Here is a 14480-nt window from a genome sequence, read left to right as displayed (position 1 = left end):
AAAACTTTAAGGACTCCTAGATGTGACAAATGACTTTAGTGAGGTGTGAGGATACAAGAGTCAATGCACAAAAATCAGCAACATTTCTCTATATACCAATAATGTTTAAGCTGAGAGCCAAATCAAGAACACAATCTCATTTACAATAGCCACAAAAATAAAAACATCTAGGAATATATCTAATCAAGGAGGTGAAAGATCTCTACAAAGAAAAGTACAAAAAACTGCTGAAAGAAACCATAGGTGACACAAACCAATTGAAAACCATCTCATGCTCATGGATTGGAAGAATCAATATCATTAAAATGGCTATACTGCCCAACGCAATCTACAGATTCAATGCTATTCTTATCAAGTTATCATCATTTTTCACAGAATTGGAAAAAGCTATTCAAAAATCCATATCAAACCAAAAAAGAGCCTGAATTGCCAAAGCAATCCTAAGCCAAAAGAACAAAGCCATGGGCATCACATTACCTTTTAACTATACTCCAAGTCTACAGTAACCAAAACAGCATGGTACTAGTACAAAAACAGACACATAGACCAGTGGAACAGAGTAGAGAACCCCAGAAATAAAGCCACACACTTACAATCATCTGATCATTGACAAAGTCAACAAAAATAAGCAATGGGGAAAGGACTCCTTATTCAATAAATGGTGCTGGGAAAACTGGCTAGCCATATATGGTTATGCAGCTTCACTTTTTATTCTGCAGTGGACTTTTTCCAGGAGTATGTTATGTATGTTAAAATGTTCATTGCATTGCTTCTTACAGATTTAAAACTATTAACAAGCAAAGGTTCAGCAATGCATGAACAGTAAATTATGGTGCAATTATCTGAAGAAATTTTATAAGACAAATAAAAGTATGATGCAGAAGAATGAAGCTAGAGCCTTACCAATCACCATATAAAAAATAACTCAAGATGGATTAAAGACCTAAATACAAGACCTCAAACTATAAAAATCCCAGTAGAAAACTAGGAAAAACTCTTGCAGACATTGGCATAGACAAAGAATCTATAAGCTCTCAAAACCAATTACAACAGAAACAAAAATTGACAAGTGAGACCTAATTAAACTAAAGAGCTGCTGTACAGCAAAAGAAATCAGCAATAGAGCAAACAAGCTACATCATGGAAGAAAATATTTGCAAATCATCAGAGAAAAGAAAATCAAAACCTCAATGAAATACCATCTCACACCAGTCAGAGTGGCTACTATTAAAAAGTCAAAAAAGAACATGTTGTCGAGGCTGCTGAGAAAAGGGAACACTTATGCACTGTTGGTGAGAATGTAAATTAGATCATGCACTATGGAAAGCAGTTTGGAGATTTCTCAAAGAACTAAAAGTAGAACTACCATTCAACCCAGCAATCCCATTACTGGGTATACATCCAAAGGAAAACAAATTATTCTACCAAAAAGACACCTGCACTTGTGTGTTTATTGCAGCACTATTCACAATGGCAAAGACATGGAATCAACCTAAGTGCCCATCAATGGTGGACTGGATAAAGAAAATGTGGTAGATACATACTATGGAATACTATACAGTCTTAAAAACAATGAAATTGTGTCCTTTGCAGCAACATTGATGCAGCTGAAGGCTGTCATCCTAAGTGAATTACTGCAGAAACAGAAAACCAAATATCACATGTTCTCACTTATAAGCTCAACCTTGGGTATACACAGACATAAAGGTGGGAGCAATAGACACTGGGGACTCCAAAAGGACGGAGGGAGAGAAGAGCGACAAGGGCTAAAAACCTTCCTATTGAGTACTATGTTCATATCTGGTTGATAGGACCAATAGAAACCCAAATGTCACTATCACACAATATCCCCTTGTAACAAACCTGCACATGGATTCCTTGAATCTAAAATTAAAATTTAACTTAAAAATTCTCAGGCCAGGTGTGGTGGCTCATGCATGTAATCCTAGCACTTTGGGAGGCTGAAATGGGTGGATCAGAAGGTCAGGAGATTGAGGCCAGCCTGGCCAACATGGTGAAACCCCGTCTGTACTAAAAATACAAAAAAAAAAAATCAGCCTGGCATAGTGGCATGTGCCTATAGTCCCAGCTACTCAGGAGGCTGAGTTGGGATAATCACCTGAACTCAGGAGGTAGAGGTTGCAGTGAGTGGAGATCGGGCCACTGCACACTCCAGCCTGGATGACAGAGCGAGACTCCATCTCAAAAAAAAAAAAAAAAAACCTCTCTGTGTTCCCTTCTATTGATGAAATGATATTATAGTTATATTTATGTATTTTTGTTCATTCAACTAAAATTCTACATTTCTGAGTGGAATGCCTAATTATACTTCTATTTGCCTTATAAAATTTCTTCAGATAATTGCACCATAATTTTTGCTATTTGTGCATTGTCAACATTGCTTGTTAATAGTTTTAAATCTGTAAGAAGCAATGCAACGAACATCTTCACATACGTAACATACTCCTAGGAAAGGTCTATTGCAGAATAAAATGTGAAGTTGCAAGGGCCTCTAAACTCTTGCAGCTGTTCTAGCTCCACTTTGCAGTTGAGGAGCAGTATAGGATCATCTTGATGTATGTCTTTAATCCTTCTAAAGGGTCTTCACACCCATCTCTTCTATTGTCATCTCTAAGACTCAGGATAGGTATTGTGACAGCTCTACACTATAGGTGAGGAAAATGAGGCTCAGGTAAATGATTTGCTCAAAGTCACAAAGACGGTCATTGGCAACTAAGGATTGAACTCAGAACTCCTAATAATTTCAGTCTGGTTTTCTATTTGTTCATTCATTGTTCATTCAACAGATGTTAAATGTATTTCCTAATATACACTGTTTTGGTATTGGTTCATTCTGCTCAAGAATGTCATACTCATCAATATCACGTGCCAGACAGTAAATCCTTAAGGCTCAATAATTTTTTAAACCATCAACAGTCTCATATCCTGTTTCTTATTCCCAGAGACGACAGAGGAGAAAAACCAGACTTGACTGGTTTTTGATATGAGAGGAAGTTTTCTGTTACTAACAGTGATTCATAGGCTAGCTGCCAGTTACACAAACTTAGCTTACCTGATGTAAGCCTTATCTCCTAAGCATGCTTGGTCAGCTCCTGAGGCATTTGTTCCCAGAATAGTTTTCTGGGTGGCAGATGTCTACTGCTGCCTCTTTATAGTTCCAGAACATTCTGAAAATTTGGACTTCATACAGTTCATAAAGCCAAGGCCCAACTACCCATTGGAGCTAGGCCACATCTGGGCCTTTTCAATTCCAAAAGCCTACACCTTCAGGTCTACCTTATAGTTTATGTCTTTCACCAAGTCTAATAATTAAATAAAGCTAATTAAAATATCAATTATCTCACATTTTTTTGCAGTGGGAACATTGGAAATGTACTCTCAGTGATTTCAAAACGTACGATGTTCTATTATTAACTATATTTACTATGCTGTGCAATGGATCTCAAAAAGATAAAACCAACTTACTCATCCAGTTTGAGACTTTGAACACTTTGACCATCATCTTCCCATGACCCCAACCACACAGCCTCTGTAACCACCATTCCACTCTCTGCATCTACCAGTTTCATTGTTTTAGATTCCACACATAAGTGAGAACATGTGATATTTGTCTTTCTGTGCCTGGCTTATTTAATTTAGGAATGCAGGTATTTTGATGGCTGGAATTAACACTGTTCTCTTTTCCCAGGCTTGGGATGCACAGAGAATATTCAAGGAGGCTGAGAAGTTCTTTGCATCTGTTGGTCTTCCTAATATGACTCAAGGATTCTGGGAAAATTCCATGCTAACTGAGCCAGGAGATGGTCAGAAAGTAGTCTGCCACCCCACAGCTTGGGATCTGGGGAAGCAAGACTTCAGGTAGTGGGGCTGATACTTACACAGCTGATACTAAATGGGAGACAACAGAGGCAGGCTGAAATTTAACTTGAATTCTTTCTCTGCCTTTCTGAGCACAGAAAAGTTAAGTTAATTCTCCTTGAACTAAGGCTGGGAGTCTAGGAGAGCACATCTGGGTTTTCCCAGGAAAAGAGATTGCCAGCAGGCCCTAACTTGAACCTTCAGACAATCCGCTTTCTTTGAAATATCCATTGGCATTGTATGGTAATGGGGATGGTTGCACCCATATCAGGAAATATTTGATGCTAAGATTTTTGAAAGATGTACATGTGAATCAAACACTGATCTTCCCCTGCATATTTCACTCTTGTGAGTAAGACAGAGTAGGTGAATCAGTAAGCTTGGATTGAAGGAAGAAAGTGGTGCATGTCATAGGAGAGACACAGAGCACGCTCTATGGAGAACAGGGAGGAAACCGACCACACTTGCAATCGGAGCTAGGGTCAGACTGTTTTACAAGTCGGATTTGAGTTGCATTTGGAAAGACAAGAAGGATTCAGACACACAGAATTGGGAGGAGGACTCAGGCTGTGAGAACAGCAGGATCAAATACGGAGAGGCAGGACCTGACCTGTGTACTGGAGTTGGCAAGTTAGGCTAGAATGAGAAATACGTGAAGGAAAGTTTGTGTAATGTGGCAGAATCAGCACAGGCTTCAGAGTCCTAGGTGTGCCACTTAATGACTGTGCAACCTTGGACAAGGTATTTAACCTTCTTTGGTTTCAGTTTCCTTATTTTATAAAGTAGAATATTAATTCCCAGGATGTAGGCTTGTGAGAGCCTTACGTTGGATTCCCTAGCTTGAAATGGAGATCGCTATACAAGTGCTTCATTGAGGAGAGCTCTCAGGTAGAGGAGAATGAGGGAAGCAGGCTGGGACAAGGGAGGGAGGTAAATAAGGATGTGCTTGCTCTTTGCTGGAAACTTGGCCTCAGCCTTATCCCATGAAGCTCTCTGGAGCATAACTTGAACCACAGACTAGGTTACACCTCAAGTCAAGGCTGTGGACTGCCCCACCGTATGGGGGAGCATAACCCCCATTTGGCCAAAGGCAGTGAAGGGAGCAGCTATTGGCCGTTATCAGCTGTGACTCAGGTAACTAGGGGATGGAGGATAAAGTCTCGGCAGGGCCCCACCAGCATTGAATAGGGTAGAGATTGGCTCTACAGTCCTTTTCTGGAAAGGGCCAGATAGCAAATAGTTTAAGCTTTGCAGATCTCTGTTGCAACTACTCAGCTCTGCCCTTGTGACATGAAAACAGCCATAGACAATATACAAACAAATGGATGTGGCTGCGTGCCAATAAAAGTTTATTTATAAAAACAGATGGCCAGCCAGCAGGCCATTGTTCACTGATGCCAGTACTAGAATGAGACTTAAAAATGAGAAGGTATAAGCAAGATTTGAGCACAGAATCTTATATACAGTAGGCAGTAAATATATATTAGTTATTCTTATAATTATTTCAAAAGAGAATAGAGAGAAACTAAATTAGAAAAGCAGGTTGGGGTTGTGAAAGGAAAACAGATTTACTGAGCATGAGATGAATACATAATTGACTATTTCTCTACCTGCTCCCTTTCTCTTGCGATGTGTGGATTACCATGCCCCCCACCCATTATCTCCTCCAGCTCACTTTTCTCCTGTAAATATTGAAGCTCTCAAAATTATTTTTGGGGAAAGGCACAGACCACGGACTGTTAAATTCTGTGTTCTTTTTTTCTGGACATGTTCTTAAGCATGGCAAAATAAACTTCTGAATTGATTGAGACCTATCTCAGATAGTTTTTGGCTTACAGTGTCATATTGGTGTTTAAAAGGTGGCTGAGTTTATTCTTGAGCAATGAGGAGGCCTCAAAAGATATTGGAGTGGGTAGTAACATGATCCAAGTGGAATGAAATAAATTTGGGAATCTACTGAAATATGACCCCTCTACCCACCTGAACGAAAATGCTCTTGCCAAGTTAAAAAGGATCACCATCTTATTGCCAAATGCAGTTCTTATCCCATTGGGCTAGAGCAGCATTAGACAAGATTTATGAGTTGTCTTTCAAATGCTATTTATTTAATGACTTCTGCATTGTCATTCTCTTCCAGACTTCCTTGACTTCTTTGATTGCACTTTCTCTGTCTGCCCTGAATAATCTTCCTCTCCCCACTCCTTAGGTACTTGGACCTTCTAAAGGTTTATCTTTGTTCCTCTTTTCTTGCATTCTATTCCTGCTCCATGGGCCATAACATCTGCTTCCTGACTTACATGCTAATGGTTCCCAAGTTTCAATTTGCAGCCCCTTCTACTATTTCTCTATCCTGGCAATACCAAACAGCTTGTAGTGTCCTGAATGCCACATTTCTGTCCCCCCACCCCAAAGGCTTTCTTATTGAGCACTAGGAATGTCAACTTCTGTGTCGTCTACTGGGAAAACTCCTACACGTTGATTAAGATCCAAACTGCTTATTGCATCCTCAGTTATGCCCTTCTTGGTGCTTCTAAGGGACTGTGCCTACATTCACACATTTTTATGCCCAAGGCTGTGTGTACTGATCACTTATAGAGTTTGCCTCAGAAGTCTTGTAGCAGAGAACTCTGTTTATCTGCCTTCCTGTTAGTCTATGAGCAAGAGAAAAGGATTCACCCCTGCCCATTGCTTTATATTGAGCAACTAGTACTGTTTCTAGGACATAAGAGGTAGGTACTCACGATTCACTGGTAAATAAATCTTGGAAAGATGATCCATGCTACCTAAGCCTCATACAACTCCACTGTAATGGTTAAAAGAATGTCAGTGAGATTCATTTTCCTCTTGTCCATTTCCACGCAGGATCCTTATGTGCACAAAGACGACAATGGATGACTTCCTGACAGCTCATCACGAGATGGGGCACATACAGTATGATATGGCATATGCTGCACAACCTTTTCTGCTAAGAAACGGAGCTAATGAAGGATTCCATGAAGCTGTTGGGGAAATCATGTCACTTTCTGCAGCCACACCTAAGCATTTAAAATCCATTGGTCTTCTGTCACCCGATTTTCAAGAAGACAGTGGTACGGACATTTTCTCATGGCTTGCTTTGGAGGTTCTTATCTGATATGGGCAAAGATATTTATTATCTTATGTAGGAAATAGTTACTTTTTGCCACGTAAGGTATAAGGAAACTGGAAAGGTAACTGGAAATTACTACTGGTGAAAAAATTTAAGTATATATCAGAACATGTCACCCTTTGGTTTTGTATTATTGAAAAGGGAGTAAGAGAGCTAACTGAATGAATGGACTTGGGATCCTGTGAAATGTCTAACAGAAGTTTTTTTCTTAAAGATGATGAAACAATTTCACAGAAGTGAAATGGCTTGTCCCATTAGTGTCAGCGTTCTAACTAAACCCCTCTGGTTCTAGGTGAAAACTTCCCAAAACTTTAGGGTTGGAATAGATTCTAAAAACCATATTATAAAGGAGTAAACTGAAGACAAGAGAGGGAAAGTAGCCTGAAGTCAAAAAGCAATGTAGTGGCAGAACCAGAATAAGAGCCCTAATCTAAAGTCTTTTCCATAATATTATGCAAAGCAAAGTATAGCTTGAAATTTTGGAATTCTTAAAGAACAGGTGGTTTAATATCAAGATTAGAAGGGATTGAAACATTTTGTTCATCTTGCTGAAGTGTGAATTTCCACTCTAACATTCCCTTAGATCTGTGCTATCCTTCAACAGCTTTGCTGGAGGCAGCCCATTTCCTTTTAGATGGAACATGACAAATATTCAGGAGATCCAGTTTGGTGAGAATGCCATGGCTTTTGATTCTTCCTCATAAAAGGAGGACAAATAGACCCTAATACCTTCTTCTCTTCCATGTATTCTCTCCCCTCATTTTATTATTTGTCACATAAAGATCAGCTCCACCGTCGGGAGCATTTGGTCGATAAGGTCCAGGTCATGAGCTCCATCCTTGAGCAAACAATTTGCTTTGCCTTGATCTCTGGCTCCAGATCCCTGGTGATCCCACAAGAGCCTGGGAGGGGGCCAGCATAAGGCCTGTCGTCGTGTCTGAAATAGCTTCTGTAATCAAAGTCCTAGTGCATTATAGACCAGTAGCAGCATCCTCCCATGAAAAGAGTAACAAAGGTAGTTAACAGTGACCATACCTGCTTCCTAATTTTAAAATATTACTAATTCAAGTCAATGAACAGATATTTTAGTATTTTTTAATATTCCCCAACAGCAGGTAAAAATGGTTGATGACCATGTTTCTTAAGATGGTATTAGATCAGTGATGAAATAATCTCTACAACAAAGCCCATGACATGAGTTTACCCATAAGAAACCTTCACACATACCCCAAACCTAAAATAAAGGTTTTTGTTTTGTTTTGTTTTGTTTTGTTTTAACAAAGATCGCATTAGACATGATTAAACCACTGATTTGGAAAACTCCTGCTTTTTTCTTGACTCTGTCCCTGATTTGCGAATAATGCTAAATAAATTCCTTTATTCCTTCCATTCTTCCCTCCCTCTTTGTCTTTCTTCTTCCAAACATATTTATCAAGCATATACTGTGTGCAAGACATTTTTCTAGACACTAGAGACACAGTGAGGTGAAAAGTAGATAACATCCTCTGCTTACATCTCAATGCATTGCCTTTGCACAATAGAGATGAGCTCCACTGCCTCGTTATGTCACTAATAAATAATAAAATGAAACAACATGATTTATTAAAGCATTTTAAATTCTTGGTAAGGAAGATATCCGTACAATTACAGTACATTGTACTTTTCACCATCCAGTGGATGGTGCCCTCTAGGGAGGCTCTTTTGTTTTATTTCCCCTCCCTGGCTTACAGGCTTTTCACTAAATCTGTTTAGTATTTGTTTATTTAACAAAGACTCACAGAAGGCATCACATAGCAGACACAGGACTAGGTTATACAGTCTCGAATGAGACATTAACAGTCACTGACTTCATGGAGCTTTCCAGAACAAACAGTGTGACTGGGAAAGTAGATGAAATAGCTCTAATGAACTCTGATAAGAGGTATTTAAGGGAGGAAACAGAAACTAATGAAGAAAATGAGGATTAGAAGTAACTTTGGGGTTTTATTTACCTGTTCTGTCCCAGGGTTTTAACCTACTCCAAATCTCTTAGCTGAGAAAATAAATATATACATATCATTATGTGTACTGTCAATTTTTCTCACGTAATTATCCTTATAGTAAGTATATCTTGAGGAATAACATTTTGAGATTAGGAAAATTCTCTTTAACACAAAACATACACTGTCATCTTCATCGTAATATTTATCCTTTTCCATTTTACTTTCAGAAACAGAAATAAACTTCCTGCTCAAACAAGCACTCACGATTGTTGGGACTCTGCCATTTACTTACATGTTGGAGAAGTGGAGGTGGATGGTCTTTAAGGGTGAAATTCCCAAAGAGCAATGGATGAAAAAGTGGTGGGAAATGAAGTAAGTCAATGAATATGCAATCAGTAAAATGTTTTCTAATGATTGGGTCACTCATTAAACCATGATATTATGTTGAAAGTGATCAGTTTATTCATTTTACATATTCTTTTATCCAGTCTTTTAAACAAAAATGCTGACCCCACATTTTAGGCACAGCACTGGGGATCCAATGCTAATAATTTCAGGTATGGTCCTTGACCCCCCAAAACTTTTAGTTTATGGCAGGATGTGGAAAATTACACCACTGCAATGTGTAGTGTTGTGATGGGAGGGTACAGGATCCATGAGTGTCCAGGGTACATACAAAGCCCAACTGAGAGTGTCAGTTGTGGAGAGGCATTTAAGACCTGAGAAAGATGTGGGTGTGGAGGGGAACACAGAGAATTCCAAGCTGGAGAGAACCTGAAACATTTGGGCAACAGTGACCATTTCCATAGTTGTAGCACTACATTACTCCTTGCTGTGTCACAAGTTCCTCACACTGTGCCTATTATATGCAAGTATGAAATAAATAGGTTTTTGGATGAAAGAGTTATAAGAGAAAAAGAAAACGAAGCAAAGAAAGAAAGGAGAGAGGGAGGGAGAGAATGGAAAGGAGAAAGAAATCTACCTTTTACCATCTTAGACCCTTGTCAATTATTTTTTCTTTGTTTTTCTTATGTTTTCTTTTTGAAGTGAAGAACTCATGTGTAACAAGCAGTTCCACATGCACAGGTTTAAAACAGTACCCTTCTTCTGTCAAGATTCTCTCTGTTAACATAAGTCTTACTTGAGAGGAAAGAGGTAGCACCTATAAGAACTGTTTCTAGTGTTTAAATATTACTAAAGTTATGTCTACAATGATTCTGCAATTTTAAAGGAAAAATGCATTCAGTTTAAACAATGCCAAATACACGATTTTGCTACTTTTTTTTCTGGCTAGATTAATCTTTTGATCCCTCTTAGCTTATTTTAAAGGTACATGGAATCAGATCCTTAGAGTGAGTCATTAATGCACTAATTGCTCCTTTGGTTGTTCAACAAATATAAATGACTTCTTTCCTTAGTGGCAGGCACCATGTTTGACACTGGAATTAGAGAGAAGACCAAGACACAGCCCCACCCTCTAGGAGCTCAAGTCTGTAGGGCAAGAAGTTACTATAGGTGAATAACTACAAAATGGGGAGATAAATGGCAAAGGAGGCACAACTAGAGAAGGCTAAGGGAGATAGAGGGGTTAATTCTGCCAGAAGGTGGATGGGATCAGGGCCAGGCTTCACAGAGGAGGGAATGCTTGAGCTAGGTAGGCTTGGAGAATAAGTAAGATTTCAATTTTATTAAATTCCGTCTGCCAAGAGTACATGGACTGTGGCGCCTGAGAGGAATTATTAGGGTTTTCACTGTACATTTTTGGACATGCAATGCACTTTATGAATTTTATTAAATTATTCTTTGGAAGACATAGCCATTTTCCAAGGTATATTCTGGCTGAATTAATTAAAACTAAGAGATAACCACATACTGAGCCCTACTGTCTGATTTTTTTACACTGTTTCTATTTCACCCGACAACCTATTCCAATATAAATACCATTGATTGGTCAGACACGGTGGTGCCTATAATCTTAGCACTTTGGGAGGTGGAAGCGGGTGGATTGCTTGAGGCCAGGAGTTTGAGACCAGCCTGCCCAACATGGTGAAACCCCGTCTCTACTAAAAATACAGAAATTAGCCAGATGTGGTGGTGCACACTTGTAATCCCAGCTACTTGGGATGCTAAGGTGGGAGAATCGTTTGAACGTGAGGTGGAGGTTGCAGTGAGCCAAGATTGCACCACTGTACTCCAACCTGGGAGATGGAGTGAGACTTCATCTCAAAAAAAAAAAAAAAGAAAAATGATTGATAAAACTGCACTAGCTATGCCCAACTTTACCTGCTTGTGATGGGTGATCCACAGCTAATGTATTGTCTTCTTTTCTTTCCAAAGGCGAGAGATAGTTGGGGTGGTGGAACCTGTGCCCCATGATGAAACATACTGTGACCCCGCGTCTCTGTTCCATGTTTCTAATGATTACTCATTCATTCGGTAAATTACAGTTTTCTTGTTTCTGTTTAACCTCTAGGGTTTGTGGACAGCTGTGCCAATAATGACAAAAAGCAGGGAAAAATGAAGTGATCATTATAATTTTTCTATTTTTACCCATAACTACGAAGCTCAATACAGATGCTCCTTGCTTTACAATGGGGTTATATCCCAATAAACTCATCATAAGTTGAAAATACCTTAAGAATGTACTGAATACCCCTAACCTATGGAACACCAAAGCATAGCCTAGTCTACCTTAAACGTGCTTGGAACACTTACATTAGCCTTCCATTGAGCAAAATCATCTAACACAAAGGCTATTTTATAATAAAGTGTCCAATATCTCACTTAATTATTTAATACGGTGCTGAAAGTGAAAAACAGAATGGTACTGACCATTAACATACACAGCTGAAAGCACTATTGTAAAGTAAAAAACCAGAAGCCTAACCATTGTAAGCTGGGGACTGTCTGTATAGATGATCAGTTTCAATTCAATTTAAACTAACACAGTTTATTGGGTTAAATTAAACTTGTGTGAGATCTTGTTCCTCTCATCGAGAAATCAATAGTATCACTGGGAGAAATAAAACGTAGTTTTGTTATCTTCTTGTTATTGGCAGTTTATAAAGAAAATTTTTAACTCGAAGTCCAAAAACATATGTTCTTCACCTAGTAACCCCAGTCCTCGAATTTGCTGGACCGTTTGTCAAATGAAAACAATGTTACTGACCTGTTATAAGGATGGATTCGGATTATCTATATGAAAGGGCTATTAATCTGTAAAACGCAAAACAAATGTGAGCTAACATTTAACATAATAATATTGCCATGTTCATCAATGAGTACATAAAACGCAAATAGGTTATGACGAGTATAGCGTTAATGTCTGGAGAAAGAGATTTGATCAGTATCTCTTTGGTTACTTGGGTCCCAGAATTTAAATATATGCCCCAATCTATGACTCTAAGATGGTAAATAAAACGGGACTGCTTTTTTGTTTCTTTGTCTCTTGTACAGATATTACACAAGGACCCTTTACCAATTCCAGTTTCAAGAAGCACTTTGTCAAGCAGCTAAACATGAAGGTCCTCTGCACAAATGTGACATCTCAAGTTCTACAGAAGCTGGACAAAAACTGCTGTAAGAAATACCTCAAAACGTTGAACTTCCCCTAGTATTCATTATTACTTATTTCCATGCCTAGGTTTGAATTTGATTTCTTTGTTCCAAAAAGAAAATTTTTTGGCCTCAAAATGTCCTCATTTACAAACCAAACACTTAATTGGTGGTCAGAAAGGAACCTAGACCATGCAACAATTGGATGGGCCACGTCTTTTCTTCCTATCATAACTACAGCTCTCTCTGTGGTAATTGGAAGGAAAGAGCAGTTGAGGGAGGAATATATCTATTAATATGCATTATTTTCTTATCTGCCAGGAGCAAATTTAGCCAAATTAAAGAGAAGCCATAGATCATAGATGTAAATACATGTACATCTGGAATCCCTCAAAAGGCCCTGAACCCTCTCTGCCGAGACCAGCTTGGTCGTAGAGACCCCAACCCAGGTGGTGCTGAAGGAATTGATAAATAGAAACAAATAGAGTGCAAAAGTGGGATCAAAGTGGGACCATCAGGGAACTGACGGCATTTCCCAGCTAAAAGCCCAGAGCAGACTCTGACCCACATATTTATTCCTTGTGAACAAGTGATTATTTTTAAAAGCAGGTGCTCAGTGTTTCTTCATAGAATAAAGATAGACTAAACAGGCAGATAGTGCCTGTTCACTATTAAAATAGAAATAAGCTGGAAAGCACTCTTAGCGAGTCAGCAATGGGGACAAGGTCAAATATCCTGTGTTTTGGGAGCTGGTTTAACTAGTGCATGACCGGTACATACTGCCTACTATTCTAGCAGTCTTCTGCCTGGGGATGGCTCGGTGTTCCTTGCCATTGCCTCCCAGCAAACAACATATACTCCACCACACACACGTCAACACCTCCTCCCAACACCCCTCTTTTTTGTGTAGCAATATGCTGAGGCTTGGAAAATCAGAACCCTGGACCCTAGCATTGGAAAATGTTGTAGGAGCAAAGAATATGGATGTAAGACCTCTGCTCAACTACTTTGAGCCCTTGTTTACCTGGCTGAAAGACCAGAACAAGAATTCTTTTGTGGGATGGAGTACCAACTGGAGTCCATGTGAGTACACCCATTTGACAAGTTTCACACCCATTCCCTGTCTACTTTCTCTAGTCTCCTTTGGTCCCTGTCTCATGAGGACTTGTGACACAGCTGAGAATGTTTTCTCTCTCTATAGTACCTGCTTCTTTCTCTGCTATGGTGACAGTTGCCGTTTTATAGGAGAAAAATCACATTTGTCGAGCACCTATGTATGAGACATGGTGAAAGCAACTGTACAGCCAAACACACACAGATGCATGCACATGCACACACTCTTTCAAGTCTGTTTTATTAGTCTCATCTTTTAAATGTAGATTATAACTGTCTCCAACCAACTGCACTTGAATCCTGCTTTCCAAAGACAAATATATATATATATATATATATATATATATTTTTTTTTTTTTTTTGAGACGGAGTTTCACTCTTGTTACCCAGGCTGGAGTGCAATGGCGCGATCTCGGCTCACCACAACCTCCACTTCCTGGATTCAGGCAATTCTCCTGCCTCAGCCTCCCGGGTAGCTGGGATTACAGGCATGTGCCGCCATGTCCAGCTAATTTTTTGTATTTTTAGTAGAGACGGGGTTTCACCATGTTGACCAGGATGGTCTCGATCTCTTGATCTCGTGATCCACCCGCCTCGGCCTCCCAAAGTGCTGGGATTACAGGCGTGAGCCACCGCGCCCGGCCAAATACCATTTTAATGCTATTATCTCTTCTTTCTGGCAGTCGCTTTCATGTTTTAAGTAATTTGCTTACATTGCTATTTTGTTATTGCTCAGTTTTAAACCTTTGCTTTGGTCTACCCTTCCACTTCAACTTCTTGCTCTTCCAATAAGGCCTTATCAT

General features: G+C 39.3%; 1 protein-coding gene across 2 annotated transcripts in view; it reads left to right on the top strand.

Moving 5' to 3' along the window:
- Positions 1–14480, top strand: part of ACE2 (angiotensin converting enzyme 2) — a 45397-nt gene that overhangs the window by 19963 nt on the left and 10954 nt on the right. For both annotated transcript variants that reach the window (XM_008988993.5, XM_078363570.1), the window contains exons 8-13: positions 3710–3879; positions 6742–6968; positions 9237–9381; positions 11347–11445; positions 12466–12588; positions 13475–13647. In XM_008988993.5, coding sequence (XP_008987241.1) covers positions 3710–3879; positions 6742–6968; positions 9237–9381; positions 11347–11445; positions 12466–12588; positions 13475–13647 — 937 coding nt within the window. The remainder of the gene's footprint in view (positions 1–3709; positions 3880–6741; positions 6969–9236; positions 9382–11346; positions 11446–12465; positions 12589–13474; positions 13648–14480) is intronic.

This window comes from Callithrix jacchus, chromosome X, assembly GCF_049354715.1.
Source record: "Callithrix jacchus isolate 240 chromosome X, calJac240_pri, whole genome shotgun sequence".
Classification (NCBI taxonomy): domain Eukaryota; kingdom Metazoa; phylum Chordata; class Mammalia; order Primates; family Cebidae; genus Callithrix; species Callithrix jacchus.
The sequence above is the reverse complement of the archived record's forward strand: the minus strand, read 5'-3'. Positions and strand labels throughout refer to the sequence as shown.